The 21,943-nt window shown below is 38.5% G+C and overlaps 1 protein-coding gene across 5 annotated transcripts in view; it reads left to right on the top strand.

Annotated features, from left to right (window-relative positions):
• Positions 1 to 21,943, top strand: part of LOC121062899 (nipped-B-like protein) — a 222,442-nt gene that overhangs the window by 153,410 nt on the left and 47,089 nt on the right. For 3 of the 5 annotated variants that reach the window (XM_040543196.1, XM_040543194.1, XM_040543195.1), the window contains one exon: positions 14,370 to 15,857. The exons of the other annotated variants lie outside the window; for them this stretch is intronic. In XM_040543196.1, coding sequence (XP_040399130.1) covers positions 14,370 to 15,857 — 1,488 coding nt within the window. The remainder of the gene's footprint in view (positions 1 to 14,369; positions 15,858 to 21,943) is intronic. 5 annotated transcript variants of the gene reach the window in all.

Raw genomic sequence — 21,943 nt, 5'->3', positions numbered from 1 at the left:
TTCAAACACATAGAGCAAGACTAAAACACTCTTCCTTTTTTGTTCTGACTTTCAGGAAATTATGCACTTCAGTTGTGAAGTTTGTTTACCATAATTACATAGCCATAGGTAGACTCTGATTCCTTTCTTTTATGGGGTAAAGGAGTGATTTTTATATAATGCAATCTACCCCCTTCACCACTGCTTGATAACCAACTTACCAAATAAGGATTCCAACCTTACATCTCATTTATTGCCTGTATTTTCTGCCAGGTCTCAGTTCTTCCTGAGTTCCTGCAATTGCTATGGATTGGGTTCAAGAAGTTGCTGCCTTATTTTGGGACAAACAATCACCATTTATTCACAGGTGTTAAGTTGCCCCTATGCTAGGCAGCAGCTCTTTTCTCTTTGTCTGCCGAGTTTTCAGTCATGAATACAGAAAATATTGAGTAGAAGAATTTTTACCAGTCTCATGGCAGATTACCTGAAAAGCTGTTATCTTACCAAAAAATAAGAACCATATTTCTCTAACGTTTTTTTCATTGCTTCTAAGTTTGTATTATGTCTACAAGCTGATACGCTCAGGAATTGTTTTAGTTATCATCGTTTGATTTGGTGTGACTGCAGGAGGAAGCTTCCTCTATGGTTCCTATGGGAATATGTCTGTTAGAAATATATCTAATAACTCCTAACCTAAATACGTTGTTCACTTTTGAGAAGCTGCCTACTGCATTTATGCAAAAGCCTGGCATTTATACACCTTAGTATGTAGACTGTAACTTCAGATCACATTATGTCCAGAAAATAGTGTGACTGTAGTATGTACTCTGTCTAATTAGAGCAGGAGAGCATTGTGTTAGTTGATACTGTAGGTAGCAAGTGTCCCTCTAGAGATCATACTTCAGATGCTAGCACATGCTGAAATCTGCATGAAAGCATCTTTGCTGCTTTTGTAAATAAGGCATGGGAATACATACTACAGTCATGCTATGCTTTCTGTGTAGGCATTCTTTGTTGTCTTCCATAAAGTACTTTGAGTGGAATTGTACTCACTCAAGTTGTGATAGAAGATTAGTGGTCTCTTCTGTCCTTTTTTTAGATGTGAAATCTCTACAGTTCAGTGCTTCATCAAAGGTACTCTGATGATACTTTTTAAACAGTAAGGCATTAGATGGATATGACATGTTTTTTCTGAGGTTTGGAACCAGTAGTGTGGTGGAACTTTATATTCCAGGGAAGAGGTGGAGATGATTTTCTGTGAGTTCTTGCCAAAAATTATACAACTGCTACGCTTGTCTAAGGCAATGTTGAAGTCCTTTTGAAATGTTTGGTACAGGCGGGAAATGGGGATTTGGAGCCCTTTGGAAATTATAGTACTTTCTGTAATAATCCCCTAATTCTAACAAAACTGTTAGAATATTTTTAGCTTCCACCAAACAAAGTCTCTCAAAGTGGGAGGCAACCTCCAGTCCGGAGGTGGAATACCAGGTTTTGCAGAAGTGCTGTCTTCTTTGAAAAGCAACATATCTTTCTGGAACCTGATTTTCATGCTTTTGTTTTCAGAAAAAGTGCAAAAATCACCAACGCAAAATCTGGCAGATTTGACTTAATGTCTCTCAGAAATACATAAGGAGAGATGTTTTAATATAGACCTTTTGCCTCCATACCCAAGTGCTTTTCAGATCTCTGTTTTTGTCATTCTATCCTTTTGATCTATTTGGATCTTGGATTAAGTGGATTATATGGTCTTTTCATCATGATAGAGAGGTACAAAGTTTGGAAAAAGTTACTTTTGTCTTTGCCTTCTGTGTGGAAGGACAAGATACCATCTCCTCTTCCTACTTTTTCCATCAAGGATGTCTGTTGATTAATTTTGCACTCAACAACAAAAGTTTCAGTCTACTACACCTATTATGTTTAATAGCTTCAGAACAAACTAATAAGTCTCTGGAACATGTCATGCCTCAGGTCTTCAGTTCCCATTGCCCCCCTCATAATGGCTTGTATGTCCTCATCAGACACAAATTGTCAATACTAGATCATATCTTCTGTTTGGAAAAGATGTATAATATCACGCGTAGATCCAGCTATTGTTTTTCAAGATTTGGAATATCTGAGTAGAAAAAAAAAAAAAGAACAGCCATGGTATGGATGATTCTGAAGGGTTAATACAGGAAGGGATTATCTTTTTCCACAACAGTCAACAAGAAGTTAACCATCCTCTGCTTAGGTACATCAGGATATTTTGATGATCTAGTTTCTTTAGAAAGACAATGAAACTTCACACACAGTTCCTTCTCTTCTAATCACCATTAGTAGTCACGTTTCCTGTACTACTTGGTACTCTTGAATTGCTTCGGAAACAAGCAAAGGTCCATGTTCTGAACCCATTTTGTTCACTTAACTGGAGTTGTACTTAGTTCACAATCTGAAGTTGACTACTCCAAGAAAGTACAGTAAAACCTGTTAAGTTTTAAAAACTTATGTCCCAGGAATTTCTGTGCTTCTCAGGAATCTTTTTTATTTTGTGTGTGTGTGTGTGTCGGGGGGGGGTTGTTGAGGGAGAAATTTCATTTTGGTAACCTCAGTTCTCTGCATTAACTTGTGCTTTTCAGCTGTTCAGGTACAAACGGGTTATTTTTGTGCATAGTCAAGTAGTTCAAAGCTAGTCATCTAAACCTTTCCCAGAACATTACATTAAGCTCTTCTTGTTCTTCAGGATTTAGACGTGCTACAGAATTAATTTTCAGGTTCAAGGTTTCTACCTCAAAATCTGTCATGCTTTTTAAAAAAAAACAAAAAAAAAACCCCACAACCATATGCTGAGAATCAAAAATAAAACACATTTAAGATATTAATGTTAAAAGGAGCTCTGAGTCTTTTAAAAAGGAAGATAACCCTGAAAATTACTTGAAAAAACAGAAAGGAACATATCTTTTTCCAGAGTCTCTTTTTTCAAATTGTTTTAGATTTTATTTATTTTTTAATTCAGATTTCCTTAATTTTCATTTGAGTTATTCCATACATAGTATTGTGTGTTCATTGTTAGATTTTAGGCTGCTTCAAAAATGTTATATAGTGCACAAGTCTTAAGAGATTAAGGAGTCTTACTTTTACTTGTAAAAGGCACTGTTCCCTGGACTTTGTGAGAATAGTCATGAAATCATTAATCACTAGTCATTTCATTGGGGAGGCTAATACTTTTTATTTTTATTTTTTAAACTTAAAAGCGTTCAAAGCATTAGAAGCATTTTTTTAAAATGAGACAAACCTACTCATATCTGTGGGTTTGTTAACTATTTATTTTACCTCTGAGGATCCATTTTACCTACTTCCGTGGAATCTTACTATGGATTCTTTGAATTAGGAAGAAGTGAAGCTGCAATAACTTTATTTCCAATAACTGGATCAGTTAGGGGGCATTTGGATGCCTGCTATTGGCCCTTCTTTTTTAGTTTCTTTCAAGCCAATAGCAGCAGAGACACACATCCCAAGAGTGTGAATCTGCCGGAGCAAAACTACGGTTATAGGTAAGTAACCTTTTTCTCTTACCTTTTAAGCTCTTATGCAGCTTCTCTCCCTTTCACCCCTTTCCCCATCTCCCCCAAAGTTTCCTGAAGAGGAAATTAATAGAACGCTATTAAGAATTTGTTTATGTCTAATTTTATGTAGCCAATGAATGAAATGACAGAATGTGTAATTATAACCAGTATATTACCATTGATTTCCAAAAATACATTATAGGGATTTTATTTCCTTAAAAGTAGAGATACAAGTGTAGGCATTTGTTTAGTAATCTTGCAGAAGATTAAAGTCATTAATACAAGAGGATGAGAGGAGACAGTGTAAAATCTAAATCATTGTGTCTCTGTGTAGTAAGATAATGTGAGAATTACGTGTTTTGTGTATATAAACTTTCATTAGGTCTATATTTTGTAGTGTTATGTAAATAGATGAAACTGGAACCTTATGTAGCTTTTCCAAGAAAAAGCAGTTTTGCGACATCCAATTTTTATAGATGAGAGACTTCTTTTGTTTTATGTTGAGACATTTAAGAAAAGGAGGAGGAATAAATTCCTCTTCTATCTAGAGAAATTGCAATGAAGTGTTGCAAAATTTCTATCTAGGAAAAATTACTTTGTATTTATATTTTTTTAAGGAATGAAGTACTGATCAAGTGAAAAACGCATTTATATGTTAAAAAGAAAAAGGCGTTTTTTAATGGCGTTTACTTTCTTTTGATGCTCTTGTGTAATATGAAAGCAAATTCCCACAGTTATCCCAGGTTGTGCTTTACATAGGATAGCACAGAAATCTGCTCTTGTAAACAGATATAGAAAAGAACTAAAACCCAAAAGTTTGGCAAGAAGTCTGTTTTGATTTTCTGTAACATAAACTAAGATTACAAAATTAAATATAAATTGCATATCGCATATGTCTTGATTCTACCTGTTAAATAGATAGGAGGATTTATAACATTACTTACCCAGTAATGACTTTATTTTGTTCTGCGATAGTCAATTCTCTGTGATGGATTTAAATCTTGATAAAGTAATGGTTTATATAATTAATAAAGCTTATTAAGAGTTTAAGCCCAGCATTTCTATAGATTATAGTCACCAAGTTCACTCTGACATCAATCTAAGGTGATACAGGATTTTTCCATTATCATACTATATAAATGTTACTGGATCTAGTCAATTGAAATAAGTTATGAAGTCAGAATGAAGTCAAAATCTGAAAGGGAGATTAAATGTGTTCACCAATAAATTCTAAAGTCACTTGGTCATTAAAGTTTTCTGTTCATACAAATGATTAAAAACTAATTGGTTATGATAATCTGTGATCCATAAAATAAGCAGTTTTCCTTAAGCCTACTGTTTTACTTTCTTGTGAAATTAGGTGCTGCTTTGTGTATTTCAAAATTAATTGTACTTCAGGTTTTGCTCAGTTTTTTTTGTTTTTTTTTACAACTGAGTTTGGAAAACAATAATTTTTCACAAAGTAATCACATGGATAAAACTAAGCACTTATCAGAAAAACCTTTATCTTATAAATATATTAAAATAATATTAATTGTAAAAGCAATATTAAATTCAGGGAGGTTAAATTACAGCTTCCAGTCTCTAAATAAGTGTAGATACTTGGTTATACTCTTCTGTAGTTCAATTCTTGTTATTTTCTAGTGTATTATTTCTTCTGTATTACTATAGTTGACAGGGAATAATGAGTTACAAGACATCCTGAAGTAGAAAAATTCCTAAGATCGTATTTCATTCTCCAGTATGCTAATTACATTATTGTCATATTTAAGAAAATGAGCAAAACTTTAGAAAAATGAAGATTCTGACATCTGCTACACTCTAAGGCATATCAGAGCCTGCTTTATTCTTTTTGTGTTTTGTCCTGAATGAGTTTGCACATTCCTTCTGATAGGCTTTCTTTTTTGCACAGTAACCAGAAGCTTGATAAAGTCTCTTGACAGGTTGCTAAAAATTACCATCTGTTTCTGTTCAGATTCTCAGAAATCCCTTCCTCTGAACTGCAGCGGCTGGAAGCCCTCTGATCTTTGTTTATTTTGGAGCATTTGGAATTGTTTTCAGTTCAGAAAGGCTTCTTATACCAAGATCATCACTGTACTTTTTGTAGTTTCTTCTTAGAGCAAGCAGTGAGACTAAAATTTCTGAGCTGTTTGCTCAGTCTCTCCTTCAAGGGGAAGAGCTATTGATGTGGGAATCTCTTCTACTGATTGGAAGGTTTCTCTTTGATTGTTCATTTCTTTGGTTTTTGGAATACTGGAATATTGTTTTAGGGAGGAGGTGAGGTGAGAGCAAACTCTCATGGTCAGTAATGCTGAATGTTCATGAAGGAGTAGAAAGATGAAAATAGGTATTTGCCCTCACTACACTGATAGGTCATCCATCAGTACCATTAAAGTAATTTCATATTTAAACCTTCCTTATATCCTGATTATATTGAGTGGTTTAGGTTCTTGTGGTCTGCAAAACACTTTTGTTTGGTGGGACAGGGTGTTTGGACAAATTTGAGGAGATCTATGAAAAATTCCTAGGAAAAGTGAAACAGCTGTCAGTAAGCATAGATTTGTTATTTAAGAGTATAGTTATGTGTTATTTGTTGAAAATTCCCAGTCTTGATTGGTAGCTTAAATAAGAAAAACTTGTAATTGGCCTCTGGCCTCTGGCTGACTTGTCTGTGATGTTGCTGAAAAATGGAAGGTCTGACAAGAAGTACTAACTGTTTAGGACTGGTATGTTTGGTATAAATTGTTGATTTAAATAATGCAAATGAGTGGTATTTCAAATGAGTGAAGACATATCCTCATGATCTCTGAAGAATGTCAGAGTTTTAAAATAGAAGAGTCTACATTTTTATGCTTTAAAAACAAACAAAAAGAAAGTAAGTTTGTACTAGAGTCATCACAGTGGTTCATCCAGAATTCAGTGTTGAGGATCAATCTTCTTTGTAGTTCTGGAGAGGAGTACATACACATTTAATCATCTTGGATCTGAAGTTTCCAACTGAATCCTTTACAAGGTGTAAATGGAGAAGCTATAATTTAACTGTTGTTTCTTCAAGATCATTCAGAAATCTCTGGATTTTAGCATCTATAAAACACTATTGATAGAATGGAATGTTACCATTCTGCTAAAACAAAGCTCTGCAACCATGTGTTTCTTTTTTAGACTTGTTACCTTTTCATAAGTATTTTCAGAAGACACATTTCCCATTTCAGTTTGCTAGAGCATTCAGTTCTTGAAGTTTTTAGGCTATCATCCTATTATATTCATTTGCTGAAAGAGTTTAATCTGGTAGTTGAGACAATCATTGCATTTGCAAGAAAGCAGTAACGTTGGAGTAACTTCAATATTAATGATGGCTGCTGCTTTGGAAAAATTTCAGGTTAAATGGAAGAATGGAGACATTTCTTTAATCCAGTTCCCCTCATCCAGACTGTCCCTAACATTTACTCAGCTTCCAAGTATATCTGTTTTCAGGATGGAGATTCTTCATGTGGTTGACTTGTAGTTTCAGCAAAAATGTATTTGGAGTGTTTTTTTCCGGCGCAATTTGTTTTATTGCGCAAAGGTTCCTTAGTAATTAAATACTTTCTAAATCTGAAAGTACTCATTGTTTTGACACAGACTTTTCCAAAGATGAAGGCCACACCTGTCTCCAGGAATACTGTTCCTAACAGGGCAGGTGAGATATAACCGCTTGGAAATCCAGCTAACCTTTTTTTTTTATATATATTTCAAACTTGTGGTTCTTGTAATGTTTAGTTTCTTGTATCATGATGACTCCTTTAATTTGACACACCATCTCTACTATGTTTTAGAATGAGTTGGCTTATGATCTTGCTTTGAGCACCAAGTTACTGCATTTTGGTGAGCATGTTGCCATGTAAAGAGAACATCTATGGTGGATTTGTTAAGCCAAAAAGATGCATATATAGGAGAATAACCGTTATTAGACAGTACTCTGAACTGTCATAATTTTATTCAAGGAATGATTTTGGATGTATTTACATTCTTGGGGTATGGGTGGGGGAAGAGAATATTGTTTTTTAAAAGAAAATCTGAAAACAGACTTGGATGCCCAATCTCTAACATAGAAAGCTCTTCTGTGGTTAACCACTTATTCCTTTTGTTACAAAAAACTATTACGATAAGTGAAGGGCCATTTTAGCAAGGACGTCGCACGGATCGACTGCAGCAAGGGTTCCTGGCAGGGAGGTGGATGGAGCCAACCCCTAACCACCCACCCCCAATAGCATCGCAGAGCCGTTTGGTCAGAGCCGCAGCCACGCCCCCCCCCCCCCCCCCCCCCCCCCAGCAGGCAGGCGCTAACGTGCTGAGGGCGGAGCCAGGGTTGACAGCAGCCAACCCCCTGATGGTATAAAAGCAGTCCCTAGGGAGCGTCGCAAAGAGGACATGCAAACAGGACTGGCTTGGCAGTTAGCGCAGGCAGTTTGCGCGGGGCAGGAACGAGCGCAGGGAGGATCCTCTCCTCCCTTTCCCACCTCCCTTTCTCTTCCTCTCCTCTCCTTTGGGAACTCTACCTTTTACAACTTATAATTCACCATGGTGGGCACCCGTTGCAGCGGCTGGGCTGAGGCGGCAACCCAGACTGAGGGGACACGGCCTCTCTGGGCTCATGTGGGCACCCAGGTGGATCCCCTGAGGGGGGAAGTTGCAGTCCAGAGTGGATACTGTGGGGAGCTCCGAAATCTGGAGGCCCCCCTGGGTCCTGAGGGAAGAGAGGGCTGTCATGGGTGCAGGTGTGCCCTGCTCAAGGAAATGCTTGAGAAGATGGCTGGGCTGCAGCAACAAATTGGCAGCCTGAGGGGCTCCTGGGAGTCTCTGAGGGAGACAGATAGGAGGTGTCAACCTGCCCCTAATGAGGCCCAGCAGCCCTCTCCTAAGTCCCTGCAAAGGTTAGTAGCCGATCCAGCTGCTCACCTGCAGGACAGAGGACTTGACCACCCATGAGAGGAAAGGGGCTGGACTCTCGTCTCAGCTCGAAGCAGAAGGAGGCATCTGCCCCCGACACCCACGGAGCCACCTACCTCCACAGTGTGCCTGGGATTTGAAGCTCTCGGGCAGGAAAAGGATGAGGGTCTGGACAGTAGTCGGAACCCAAGACCCAAGAAGCATGTCAAAGTCGAGGGAAGTACCAAGCATAGGGAGCGGGGCCAGACGGGGCACTGCATCAAAACCAGTGCCACAAAAAAAGGGCGGAGAGTCTTAGTGACCGGGGACTCCTTGCTGAGGGGCACCAAGGCTCCCATTTGCCATCTGGATAACCTCTCCAGAGAGGTGTGTTGTCTTCCTGGAGCATGTCAGAGACGTTAGGAAGGCTCTGCTTCAGCTCATTAAACCAGAGGACTACTATCCTCTTATCGTCATTCAGGCTGGGTCCTGGGTAGCTGCAACAAAGAAAATGAGTAATATTAAAAAGGACTTAGGGATGTGAAGGTTGGGGGCAGCTTGGGATGCAGCGACCATGAGATGGTGGAGTTCAAGATGGAACTTGGTGGAAGAAGTAAGGCTAGTAGCAGGATTGCTACCCTGGACTTTCGAAGAGCCAACTTCGACCTCTTCCGGGACCTGCTTGGGAGTATCTCATGGGCTAGGTTGCTAGAAGGCAAGAGTGCTTGTGAGAGCTGGGCTACATTTAAACAGCACTTCTTCCAAGCTCAGGATCGGTGCATTCCTAAGAGTAGAAAATCGGGGACGGGGGGCAGGAGACCTGCGTGGATGAGCAAGGAGCTCATCGACAAGATCAAAAGGAAGAGGAAGGTCTATGAAATGTGGAAAAAGGGCCTGTCCCCTTGGGAGGAGTGCAGGAGTGTTGTCAGGGCCTGCAGGGATGCGACGAGGAAGGCTAAAGCCCACCTGGAGATGAAGCTGGCAAGGGAGTTAAAGGATGATAAGAAGTGTTTTTTTTTTTTTTAAGTATGTAAACAGTAAAAGGAAGACTAGAGATAATGTGGGTCCCCTGCTGAACGAGGGGAGTGTCCTGGTAACGGGGGACGCTGAGAAGGCGGAGATACTGAATGCCTTCTTTGCTTTGGTCTTTGCTTCAAAGACTCCCCCTTGGGACTCTTGGACCCTGGATGGAGGAGAAAGAGTCTGGGAAATGGAGAGCTCCCTCCTGGTTGATGAGGGGGTGGTTCGGGAGCATCTGAGTGGGATCAACGCACACAAATCCTGGAGTTCTGTGTCCAGTTCTGGATCCCCGCTACAAAAAAGACAGGGATCTCCTGGAAAGTGTCCAGCAGAGGGCCACAAAGATGATACGGGGCCTGGAGCATCTTCCCTATGAGGAAAGGCTGAGAGACCTGGGTCTGTTCAGCCTGGAGAAAAGAAGACTGAGAGGGGATCTTATTAATGTTTATAAATACCTTAAGTGTGGGAGACAGAGGGATTTGGCCAACCTCTTTTCAGTGGTTTGTGGGGACAGGACAAGGGGCAATGGCCAAAAAATGGATCACAGGAAGTTCCGCACCAACATGCGAAAGAACTTCTTCATGGTAAGGGTGAGGGAGCACTGTAACAGGCTGCCCAGGGAGGCTGTGGAGTCTCCTTCTCTGGAGATATTCAAGGCCTGTCTGGACGCCTACCTGGGCAGCCTGCTCTAGGGAACCTGCTTTGGCAGGGGGGTTGGACCTGATGATCTCTTGAGGTCCCTTCCAACCCCTACAATTCTGTGATTCTGTGAAAAAATCCTTATCACGCTTTATTGGTCTCAAGAGTTTGTCAGCATACCTGTTCAGAATTGTGACAGGCTTTGAAGCTAGGCCTGTGGGATTTGAAAGAAAAACATTAGTCTGATATTTTGACAAAGTCCTAGATCCTGATAATAAAAAGAAATTCTACTGTCTGTGGAATGAATTGGATGAAGATGGATCTTGATGCCTTGAAGGATATGAAGTTTATTTGAATGGGTATTTTTCAAGTTCTTAAGTTGGTCTGTTCTGAGATCCTGAGGGGTCCTTGAACTCATGCCTTAACAAGGTAGATTTATGCAAACTTGCATATATTTGATTGTAAAAGAGAAGACACGAAGACATCTGTTTGCAGAGGTCAATTATTCTCTCCTTATTACTCTATTAATTGTTCTCATATAGTTAGATTTGTCAAAGCCCTTGAAGCCCAATGGTGTATTTCATCTTTCATATTTCATTAGCTATCATGGCAACTTAAAAAGAGGCTTTGTGCTCATTCAATGGATTTTTTTTTTCATTATACTCAATGAAGATAGTGATACTATGTATTCATCCTACATTTTATGCCCTATTTCAATCTGATATTTTCCTATACTCGGGCCAGCTTTTTTTATCCTAGATCCAGAAATCTCATAGGGGCAAAACAGTAATGATCAAGTCTAGTTCTGAGGATTGCCATCAAGATGCACTGGATATATGAAGAAATGAGTAATCTGTAACTCTGTCTGCAGTCTCCTTGCCCTTTAGGAAAAGAAAACTTTGAAGGCATCCCTTTCTTCTCAGATAAGAACACGAATACAACAGGTTATAGTGATAACAACTTACTAAAACATCAGTATTCAGTTGACAAGAGAAATGAAGAAGGTCCATCAAAAAAGCTCTATGTTTAGCAGGAATATGCCAAGTTGCGATGTGATCATCTGTTTATATGTTTTCAACTTACAAGTTGACATTTTGGATGATGAAGATGAACAGTGTTTTGAGCCTGGTCAGTTACAGAAGTTCAAGAGTGAAAATTGGTCCTACCTGAATTGTTTTGGTTGTTTAATCTTGGGTGCCCTCAGCATGAGGGCTCTGAAAGGTGACTTTTGGTTGATTCAGCTACAGCAGTTTAAGGCATCACAGCTCCTGGCCATCGGCCTTGCCCTGATAGTAGGGGTAGCAGAAGGAAACAGTTGCTTGGCTCTTAGCTGACTTGTTCAGCCCGGTAGGTTAATGCAAACTATCTTCACTAGTTCCTTAAGCTGATGCACTGGACACTGAAATGCACTTGGGGAAATGTGAATGCATGTTCCCTTTTGCTACAGGTGATAACCTCAGTTGAAGGAATTGGGCAGGTAACTGGTAACAGTAAAGTCTTAAAGGCTACTGGTAGATCCACCATCAGATCTATACGTGACTTTTTTGGTGTGGCTGATATTTCTGGGTTAAAATGAAAAAGCTTATTGACTTTTTCCTAAGAACACAAGTTTCCTAATTTGTGTTTCAAAATTTATGGAGTTTTTAATTGGGTAATAAGGTAGCAACATGTGTATGCATGTGTATTTTAATTTTTTTTTTTAAAAAGGACATTCAAATTTGAAACCTATCAGTAGTCTGATAGGCTTCTACTTCCTGACCGTTCCTGAGAGCTGCCATGAAATTCAGTGAGGTCAAAGCCCTCAGTCACAGAATTTTTGTCACTGCACGAAGGTTTCAAAAAACAACAACAAAACAAACAAAAAGTGGTGTGAGTTTTTTTTTTACAATTATTATTCAGTAATGCAGTAATGTAGGGAAATTATATAAGCTCTCATGAATTCAACAATTGTTGTTCTACAGAAAAAGTAAAAATCTCCATGCTAAAAAGCTGTACCTTCTGTGTGGCAAACTTATTTTGCTTCACATGTCTATCATAAAGTTGACAGTCTTTCCTATGGGTTTTTGTTGAATTATGAGAAATTCCTTATTCGCAATTGGCCATTTTGTGCATGGAGTCTATTATATCTGTCTTTACTGTCTTCTAGCCATTAAATGTTGTATATAATTTTGGAGTTCTAGGAAGTTAAAGACATACAAATAGATATGAAAATTATGAGGAAAAAAAGCCTGTTCACATCACTGGAATTGACCATATTGCTACTTGTTACTGTGTTCTAATGTTAATTTTGGAGATGATCCTCCAAAGTTTTCATTGTTCTGAAAAAGAATCTATCTACAAGCACATGAAATTAGAAACCATATGTTATAATTCTGGTTTACAATTTGAGTTGTATTTTTTTTCCTCGGAGTTTATTTATCTTTTCCTTGATTGCATCCTTCTTATACTTCTGCTTCTAAAAAAGAGAGCTGGCTAATTGTTGTGGTTTAACCTGGCCGGCAGCTAAGCACCACACAGCTGTACGCTCACCCTCCCCCCTCCCTCTCTGGGATGGGGGAGAGAAACCAGAAAATGAAGCCTGTGGGTTGAGATAGAGACAGTTTATTAAGACAGGAAAAAAAAAAGCTAATAGTACTAATAATAATGTGTACAAAGCAAGTGATGCACAATGCAATTGCTCACCACCCGTTGACCGATGCCCAGTCTATCCCCAAGCAGCCAGCCCCCCCTCACCCCGGCTAGCCACCCCTATATATTGTTTAGCATGACGTCAGATGGTATGGAATACCCCTTTGGCCAGTTTGGGTCAGCTGTCCTGGGTCTGTCCCCTCCCAGCTCCTGCTGCATCCCTAGCCTGCCCGCTGGCAGGACAGAGCAAGAAGCTGGAAAGTCCTTGGCTTAGTTTAGTGTAAGCACTGCTCTACAACAATTAAAACATCAGTGTGTTATCAACACTCTTCTCAACCTAAATCCAAAACATAGCACCCTACCAGCTACTAGGAGGAAAATTAACTCTATTCTAGCTGAAACCAGGACACTAATCGCATCTGGTGATAAGGCACCACAAATCTAGACGCCAAATAAGTTATTTTTCTCGTATTCTATTTGTGGTCTAGACATTTTGACAATTGATCTCCAGAATTTCTAGCGTATGTGTAGTCATTCCTTAGACTTAAAATCATATTCCCTGATTACAGAGAAAGTAATTATTTATTTGTTAAACAAATTACGCAATGATAGTTGACAAATGAGAATATAAGCCTTAGTGCAAGTAGGACTTTATGTTTTAATGGCATTAATTAATTTTAGAATACCATATTGGTAATATAAATAGCTTGTAGTTTAAATGGACAGAACATATTCTTTTTGATATTTCAATGTGCTTCTCATTTCTATGAATTCTACCAAATTACAAGGTGTGTGTAATTGGCTCACTTTTTATTTTTCTGTATTCTACTCTTGATTTTTTTTTTTAGTACAAACTGAAAGGGTTATTGCAGAGTCAAGATCTTGACGCTACATAAAATTATCACTGAACTTTTTTTCATCCATGAAAAGTTTTATGGTTGCAAAGGGAAATTACTCAAGAGTTTAAGTGTATAGAGGCCCCCCACCTGATATGTATGTATTATGGTATAGACTCCAGCTCTTGGTATACTGTTCTGCTTTAAAGAGAAGCATGGAGTGTTGGAGTTAGTTTAATCATTTTTGTACATTGTTCCTGTGTTCCCTGGCAATAATATGCATGACATCCAACTGATGCACTGAACCATATAGGGAGAACCTCTGTCTTAATTGTTGCAGATAATCGCTTATATTATATAATAAAGGAGGCTCAATCTGCAGAGGAGAATCTTTTTACAGTAGTATTAATCAAAAAACAGTTAAGAAGGTGCACCTTCAGTGTCTTTGCAGATTTTTGCTTCAGCCTTAAATTGTTTGTTTTCTCATTATATATTGCAGCTGCTTTATTAGATGGTTCTCTTAGGAATTTTACAGGGACTTTGATTTGATTTTGACCATGTGTTTTGAAGGCGTTTTTTTTTAAATGATTAATTGGCACCTGTGGTAGACTGACAATGAACAATAGTCTATGAATATATTAAAAAGTATTAGCTAGAGAAGTTCTATTCTTGCTTTTAAATTGAATGAGTTTTGCTGTGTGTGCACATACATGCTGAGGGGGATTAATTTGTGGGGATGGAGGGGAACGGATATTTTTGATTGGACACTTAATCTCTTTCTATATATATCATTTATGATTTTTTTTCCGATTTGCAGATAAGCCTCTGAAGAAGCGAAAACAAGAAAACAAACCACAGGAGGCTGGGGGTACTACCGGAGGAAACAGACCAGCTTCTCAGGAGACAGGTTCTTCAGGAAATGGGGCAAGGCCAGCGTTGATGGTTAGTATTGATCTTCAGCAAGCAGGAAGAGTGGACTCTCAGGCAACAGTAACTCAGGATTTGGATGCCTTCAAAAAAAATGAAGAAATTAAGCAGTATAATGATGGGTTTGTGTGTGTTCCCCAAGAAGACACTGTTGGAGTTCTTAAACCTGAAAACCATCCTGAGATTTTTAGGAAAAAGGCAGACTTTGAGGGTCAAAAGACAGATATCCAGCAAAATGAAAACAGACAAATGGAATTTGAGCAAAATGAGAACAGAAGGTTGGAAAGTACACACAATGAAAACAAACAGGTAGAAACTAAATATGAAAGCAAACAAACAGAGCTGAAACAAAATGAGAACAGACAGACAGAGTCAAAACAAAATGAGAGCAGGCAAATGGAGATGAAACAAAATGAAGGAAAACAAAATAATGGCAAACAGGAAATAAGGCAGAGGCCTGAAACGCCAAAACAGAAGAGCGAAGGCAGGCCTGAAACACCAAAACATAGACATGATAATAGGAGAGACTCGAGTAAACCATTGTCAGATAAGAAAATTGAAATACCTAGGCAAAAACCAGATGTGAAATCTGATCCTTCAAGGATAAAATCTGAAAGTAGATCAGATCCAGCAAAACAAAGGCCTGATGGGCGTTCGGTTTCTGATACATTGAGACGTGACCATGATAGCTTTAAACAAAGATCTGAGGACAGGGGGGAGTCAGAGAGATACAGAGGGGATCCATCCAAGATTAGAAGGCCTGAGTATTTGAGATCCTCAAACAAAAATGAATATGATTCTAAGCATGGTATTAAACCTGATGGTTCAAAAACTGAGAAATTTGAAAGGAAACATAGACATGAGTCTGGTGAATCAAGGGAAAGGTTTTCTTCTGGGGATCAGAAATCAAGACCTGACAGCCCTCGTATTAAACAGGAAGGTAGAGGAGATTTTAGTAAATCAAGACCTGAAAAAACTGGTTTTAAATCACCCAACAGCAAGGATGAACGAAAGACAGATGGTAATAAGAGTAAACTTGATAGCAATAAAGCACATGCTGAGAATAAAGCAGAGTTTCCCAGTTACTTGTTGGGGGCAAGATCTGGTGCACTGAAACATTTTGTCATTCCAAAAATCAAGCGTGATAAAGATGGCAATGTCACTCAGGAGTCAAGGAAAACTGAATATAAAGGTGAACAGAAGGATAAAGTAGAGAAGATTGGGCTAGCTGAAGATCTAAATAAAGGAACTAAACCTGTAGTTGTCCTTCAGAAACTTTCTTTGGATGATGTGCAGAAATTTATTAAGGATAGAGAAGATAAATCAAGGGGCTCGTGTTTTAAACCTAACAAGAACAAGTCATCCAAATCTAATAAAGGTAAGACTGTTTTTGTTAATTGCATTATATATTGTACACTCCTGTTCTTTTAGTTTGCTATTCCTGTGGTTAGAAATTAAACACAAATGTTTGATAGTTTATATGCTTGCTTATGTGGTGATTTCAGGGAATCAAAGTGAAACTCATCTCAGGGCTTGTTACTGGAAATCTTGAAGTGAAATGATTTATTTGTTTCTGTGAAAGTACCTAATGTGGGAATACGTAAATGGTTTTAAGCTGTACTTTCAGCTACATGAGTCTAATCTGGTAATTTATCTAGCTAAATATAATGGGTATATGTATGAATTAAACTGGTTTAAGCGTGCCTATATAAGGGATGGTTACTATTTTAACGAAATCAGTGTAACTGAAGAGGTGGAATATGCTACTTAGACAAGCCCTAAGATTCTTTTATATTTTTAATTAGGACTGAAATGTGGTTTGCCAAGAGATGTTTTGACATCATACAACAAGAACAGACTTTAAAAATACCATTTGCCTCTCTTACACTATAAATACATCACTTTTACGGAGTGTTTACACTTCAAGCTTGTTGTGGTTTTAAACCAGCAGGCAGCTAAACACCACACTGCTATTCACTCACTCCCCCACCCTCCAGTGGGATGGGGGAGAAAAACTGAAAAGAGAAGTGCAAGAACTCATGGGTTGAGATAAAGACAGTTTAATAACAAAGGAAAAACAAGAAAGAAAAGAAGGAAAAAATAACAAAAAAAATAAAATAAACAAAGCAAGTGATGCACAATGAAGTTGCTCCCCACCAGCTGACCGATGCCCAGCCAGCCCCCAAGCAACGGTGCCCCCCCCCCCCCCCGCCCCCGCCCCGGGCCAACTCCCCCCTGTTTTATTGTTCAGCATGATGCCATATGGTATGGAATATTCCTTTAGCTGGTTTGGGTCAGCTGTCCTGGCTGTGTCCTCTCCCAGCTTCCTGTGCACCCCCAGACTCCTTGCTGGCTGGGCAGTATGAGAAGCTAAAAAGTCCTTGACTTAGCGTAAGCACTGTTCTGCAACAACTAAAACATCAATGTGTTATCAGCATTATTCTCATCCTAAATCCAAAATATGACACCATACCAGCTACTTGGTAGAAAATTAACTCTATCCCAGCTGAAACCAGGACAATATCCACCCCTAATTCCATACCATCTATGTCATGCTCAGGTCTTACACTTTCCAATACATTCTCATTAATTGCCACCATCCTTTCCATCCATTGATACACAAACACATATCATCCCCTTAGTCTGTGAGCCAAACCTTTAAAATGTCCATTTAAATGTCCCTTTAAAATGTTCATCAAGTTCATTTTAGTCTATGATTTTGGTCATAATGGTCCTTCTGGACAGGAGAGATGGTGTGTGGTGTTGGAGTATTGCATGTTGAAGCCAGCTCTGGTCACATCACTGCTGCACTTGCCTGGTTCCATCAAGATTAATTAGTCATTAATCTGGGTGACTCTTACGGTAATACCGTTGATAAGGCATATAGCAACCATAGTTGTGATGATGTATCATACCAATTGACATATAATGCTGTATAATTCAAATCATTGGCTATTCTCACTTAACGTTAAATCACCTTTAGGGTACGCATCAAACTTTGCCATCTTTCTGCATTACTCACCAAGTGCACCCAGGTCCTTGAGAAAAAGCAATCCCACAGATGAGTTTACCTTTGCCTGAGGCAGGAATAACCCAGACTCTTTTCCCAAACATGTTTTTATGTGCACTACAGGGCCTTTATCCCCTTCTACAGTACATAACAGGTTTCAGTGGGCAGGGCCAGCTCAGTTGGCAGATCCCCTAGTGTTGACTAACCAGGCGGCCTTTCCTAAATGTGTATCCCAGTGTTTGAATGTCCCAGCACCTATTGGTTTCAGTGTAGTCTTTAACAATCCATTATATCGTTTGATTTTCCCAGAGGCTGGTGCATAATAAGGGATGTGATATACCCACTCAGTGCCATTCTCTTTGTCCCAGGTGTCTATAAGGTTGTTTCGGAAATGAGTCCCATTGTCTGACTCAATTCTTTCTGGGGTGCCATGTCGCCATAGGACTTGCTTTTCAAGGCCCAGGATAGTGTTCCGGGCGGTGGCATTGGGCACAGGATATGTCTCCAGCCATCCGGTGGTTGTTTCCACCATTGTAAGTAAGAAAAAAAGGCAACAAAGAATAATAAGAACAAAAAAGAATAAACAAAACAAGTGATGCACAATGCAATTGCTCACCATCTGCCTACTGATGCTCAGACAGACCCCCGAGCAGAGGCAACCCTCCTGTTCAACTCCCCCAGTTTTATTTTTCAGCATGACATCACATGCCATGGAATATCCCTTTGACCAGTTTGGGTCAGCTGTCCTGGTTCTGTCCCCTCCCAGCTCCTTGTGCACCCCCACCCTCCTCACTGGCAGGGTGGTATGAGAAACTGAAAAGTCCTTGGCTCTGTGTGAGCACTGCTCTGCAACAATTAAAACATCTGTGTGTTATCAGCATTATTCTTGTCCTAAATTCAAAACAAGGCAACATACCAGCCCCTATGAAGAAAATTAGCTCTATCCCAGCTGAATCCAGGACAAGGCTGTGTGATACTAAACTTACAAAAAGGTTCTGTCTTTAGGAGACATTCAGACATTGCTGTCTCTAGGGTCCAGTGTATGTGGAAAGAGGAAAGGAACTAGTAAACAATTGGCTGACTTATTTAAATTAGTAATGTTGAGAGGATAATATGAGATATAGCTTCTTGTTAGGTTTAATATTTGATCATTTTTCTCTTTTGCTGAGTTAATGCTTTTTTATATGATTGCTTTTCTTCAATAATTTCTTTTTGATTATAATTTTGGCTTTGTTTTCAAACTGAAGTAGATCATCTCACATTGTGAAATCAGTGTTACTCAGTGGTCAGTGTTCCTTTTATAAATTTTGTCATTTAAAGCATTTAAATTTCTTACATAGTTCTTACATAGTGTTTACAGAGCTGTCATGTCTGAAAATAGACAAAACAATTGGCAGGGGAGAGGATTTGAACTGTATACAGGATTATTTATGAATGCAATTACAGGTATCTCATTACTTATGAATGTGAGATTGAAATGTTTTATTTCAAAGGTGATTTGATGAGAAATGATATAGAAATCCTGTTCTGAATATATAATGGTTTATGTGCATGTGTACAGAGTGATATTGGTATAGTGAATTTATTGGTCTAAATCTGTTCTCTACTAACCTGACTGTTGAGTCTTAAAGACTGAATAATTCAAGATGAGTATTACTTTTTTTTTTTTTTTGGTAAAATGTGAGCCTCTTTGTTAGATATTTACTTTTTATCCTGAAAATATGAATATTTCCCTACATTTCTCTTACAAAACAAGTTTTGAATGTTCAGCCAGGCAGATTTTGGAGAAGGTGTTTTTTGAACTTCATATTTTTCATGTGTATTTTTAGTTCTATGTGTTTTGTCCAAGTTCCTGATAACTTATGATATATTATGCTAAATAATTAGGTGAACTCCAGTGTCTGAAAAGGTTCATAATTCATCAAGCGATATTTTTATAAGCCAGTCTACTTGTCAACAACTGACTGATACAGAAAATATTCATGTGATTTCCAGTGTCCTCACTCCAATTAAAAGAAATACTATTCACTGTTTTACTCTGTGCTGTTTTTAGTTATAAACATTTTAATGGACTAGGAAATGTAATTTTCATAAGAATTCTTTATTTAGTTCATCTTATATTTCTTAATAGAGTATCTTTTCTAGTGTTGCCTTTAGCATTACTATTACATTTCTTCTCCCATCTCTCATATTTCATGTAGCTTAGTACATTTTGATTTTTCTTTCCTTCTCTTATCTGCTTGTATTTCTTGCCCTTTGACTTTCCTGTCATCCATCCATCTTTCAATAAAACGTCTTCTTCTGGCCTTATCACATTCAACATCATTGCTGTGATTTAGCTTAAATCCAATTTAAAATAGGGTTAGTTCAAAACACAATTCCTGCTTCTAGGAATATTTTGTGCTATTATAAAATCATTTTTGATTCTGTGCTGCTTAGCTGTGGGCAGTTATGACCTCTGCTACATCATGGGATTTATTCAGTTGCTGTGTCCAGATTCTTCTCTGACCAACCAGTCTGGCTGGGTCTCATTTCTCAAAGCCAGAGCTGAGGACTGGAATATAAACAAGGAGGCTGAACCTCTCCTTTTATTAGCCAGAGTCTGGGAATCTTCCCTTTGTGCCAGTACTGGGGTAGATGAGGAAAAATGATTTTGAAAGATGTGTTCAAGCAGGTTCTAAGGAATGATATAGGATATGCTTCCTCTTCCTCCCGCCAAATCCATTGCCACAGAGACTCCTGTGGGCACAGTCCCTTGGGCAGTGGTGCTGAGGGGTCTGAGTCTTCATCCTCTTGAGGGGGTACACGCGCAGCTGCGCCCATGCATCTTGATCCTCAAGAGTTATCCCTTCATGAACGTAGTCAAAAGGTGAGGTTAAGGGGCTTGATAGAGGGTTTATATATATTATAGCTGTATACCCTTCCACAAACTTTGAGGTAGAGTGGGAGAGGAACAATGAAAGCCACAGAAGTAAACGGACTACTACGTGGGTTATTTTTGGTCAGTATTCATCTTGGCTGTGTGTTTTTCAGCTAACAATATGGTATTGAGATAAAAGTCGAACTTCTTTCTTATGAGTCTTATGTGTCTTCCCCATGCCTTAAATTCCTCTTTGAGAAAAGGACTGCCATTGCCTTGTGATTCCCCTTCCATTCTTGAAACTTGTCCAGGGCACAGAATTACTTGGAGGAGTATGAAGCCAGTGGACAAGGGACTTGCATCACCAAGGACTCAGTGCACAATATAAACAACATACAGGAGCATTTTAAGGGAAAGTGCAGTGGAAAGGGTATTGTTCAATTTGCACACTGAGGGATATTTCAAATTTGGAGTTTGTTTTTTTTTTAAATGTTTTTGAATCTTGATGGCTGGTTAGTTCATAGGAAATCACACCAAAATGTGAACTGTACATCTGTTTTCTCTAGTTTGGAAAGTAAAAATAAATCATTACTGAGAAGGTAACAGTTTATTAGTGTTGGTTTTGATTTAATGGCATGAACAGCCTTTCTGATTCTGAAAAGCTGACCTATGCTAGTTTGAATTTTTTGTATGGGTGGCACTGATTGTTGTGTCAAAATATAGTTGCTGTCCATATTGAATGGATCCAATAAAAGTCCATAATGTTATTACTTTTTTTTCCCCCTCCTTCCTCTTCAACCTCTCTTGAAGGCATTCTGGTAATGGATGTATCTATCTGAATCAGGGAGATCTACTTGACTTGCAAATTCAAGGCAAAGTGAGCTTGGATACTTCTAAAGATTAGATTTTAGAAAACATTAGCTAAAGTTAAAGGCTGTTCTACAAACTTGAAACCACACATCAAGTTATGAACAAAAAGCAATGCTTTACTTTTGAATCATATCCATGCCTTTCCATTTTTTAAGCCATATGTAAAGAAGGGAAAAATTATATTCACTAAGTATTTGTAGAACACTTTCTACTGTATGTGGAAAACATACGGGGGTGGGCGTGGGGGGGTGGAGAGGGAGGGAGTTATTCCTTTGACCACGACAGTTTTTCAGAAAGCCTAGTTTCTGGGGGCATTCTTATTACACTCTTATTAACTTGTAGACTAACTTTTTAGTAAAGTTACTTTCTCCTTTGCTATTTAAAAAGCCATGCAAACTAGAGGCAAATGCAGCTGATTAAAGTGGAAGCAGGAAAGGGAGGTACCAAGTTTTAGAAAATGTATCAAACAAATTGAAAAATTGTAGGTGATCATACATGTTTTTGTAGATGCTTTCATGAGGTTTTATGTTATATATTCTTTTAATAATTTTTGAAAAGGATCTCGTAAACTGAAAAGGCATGGTTTTTACAGCCTAATGTTTGTTGCTGTGTGACACGATTCTTGTGATAAACTGGATTCTCTTAAGTATTTCTTTGCTACTATGAACAAATAAGTACATTTATAATAAAATATGGAGCTGTAAAAGAATGAATTTAGTAAGAT

The sequence above is a fragment of the Cygnus olor genome (genome assembly GCF_009769625.2).
Source record: "Cygnus olor isolate bCygOlo1 chromosome W unlocalized genomic scaffold, bCygOlo1.pri.v2 SUPER_W1, whole genome shotgun sequence".
NCBI classification, from domain to species: domain Eukaryota; kingdom Metazoa; phylum Chordata; class Aves; order Anseriformes; family Anatidae; genus Cygnus; species Cygnus olor.
The sequence above is the reverse complement of the archived record's forward strand: the minus strand, read 5'-3'. Positions and strand labels throughout refer to the sequence as shown.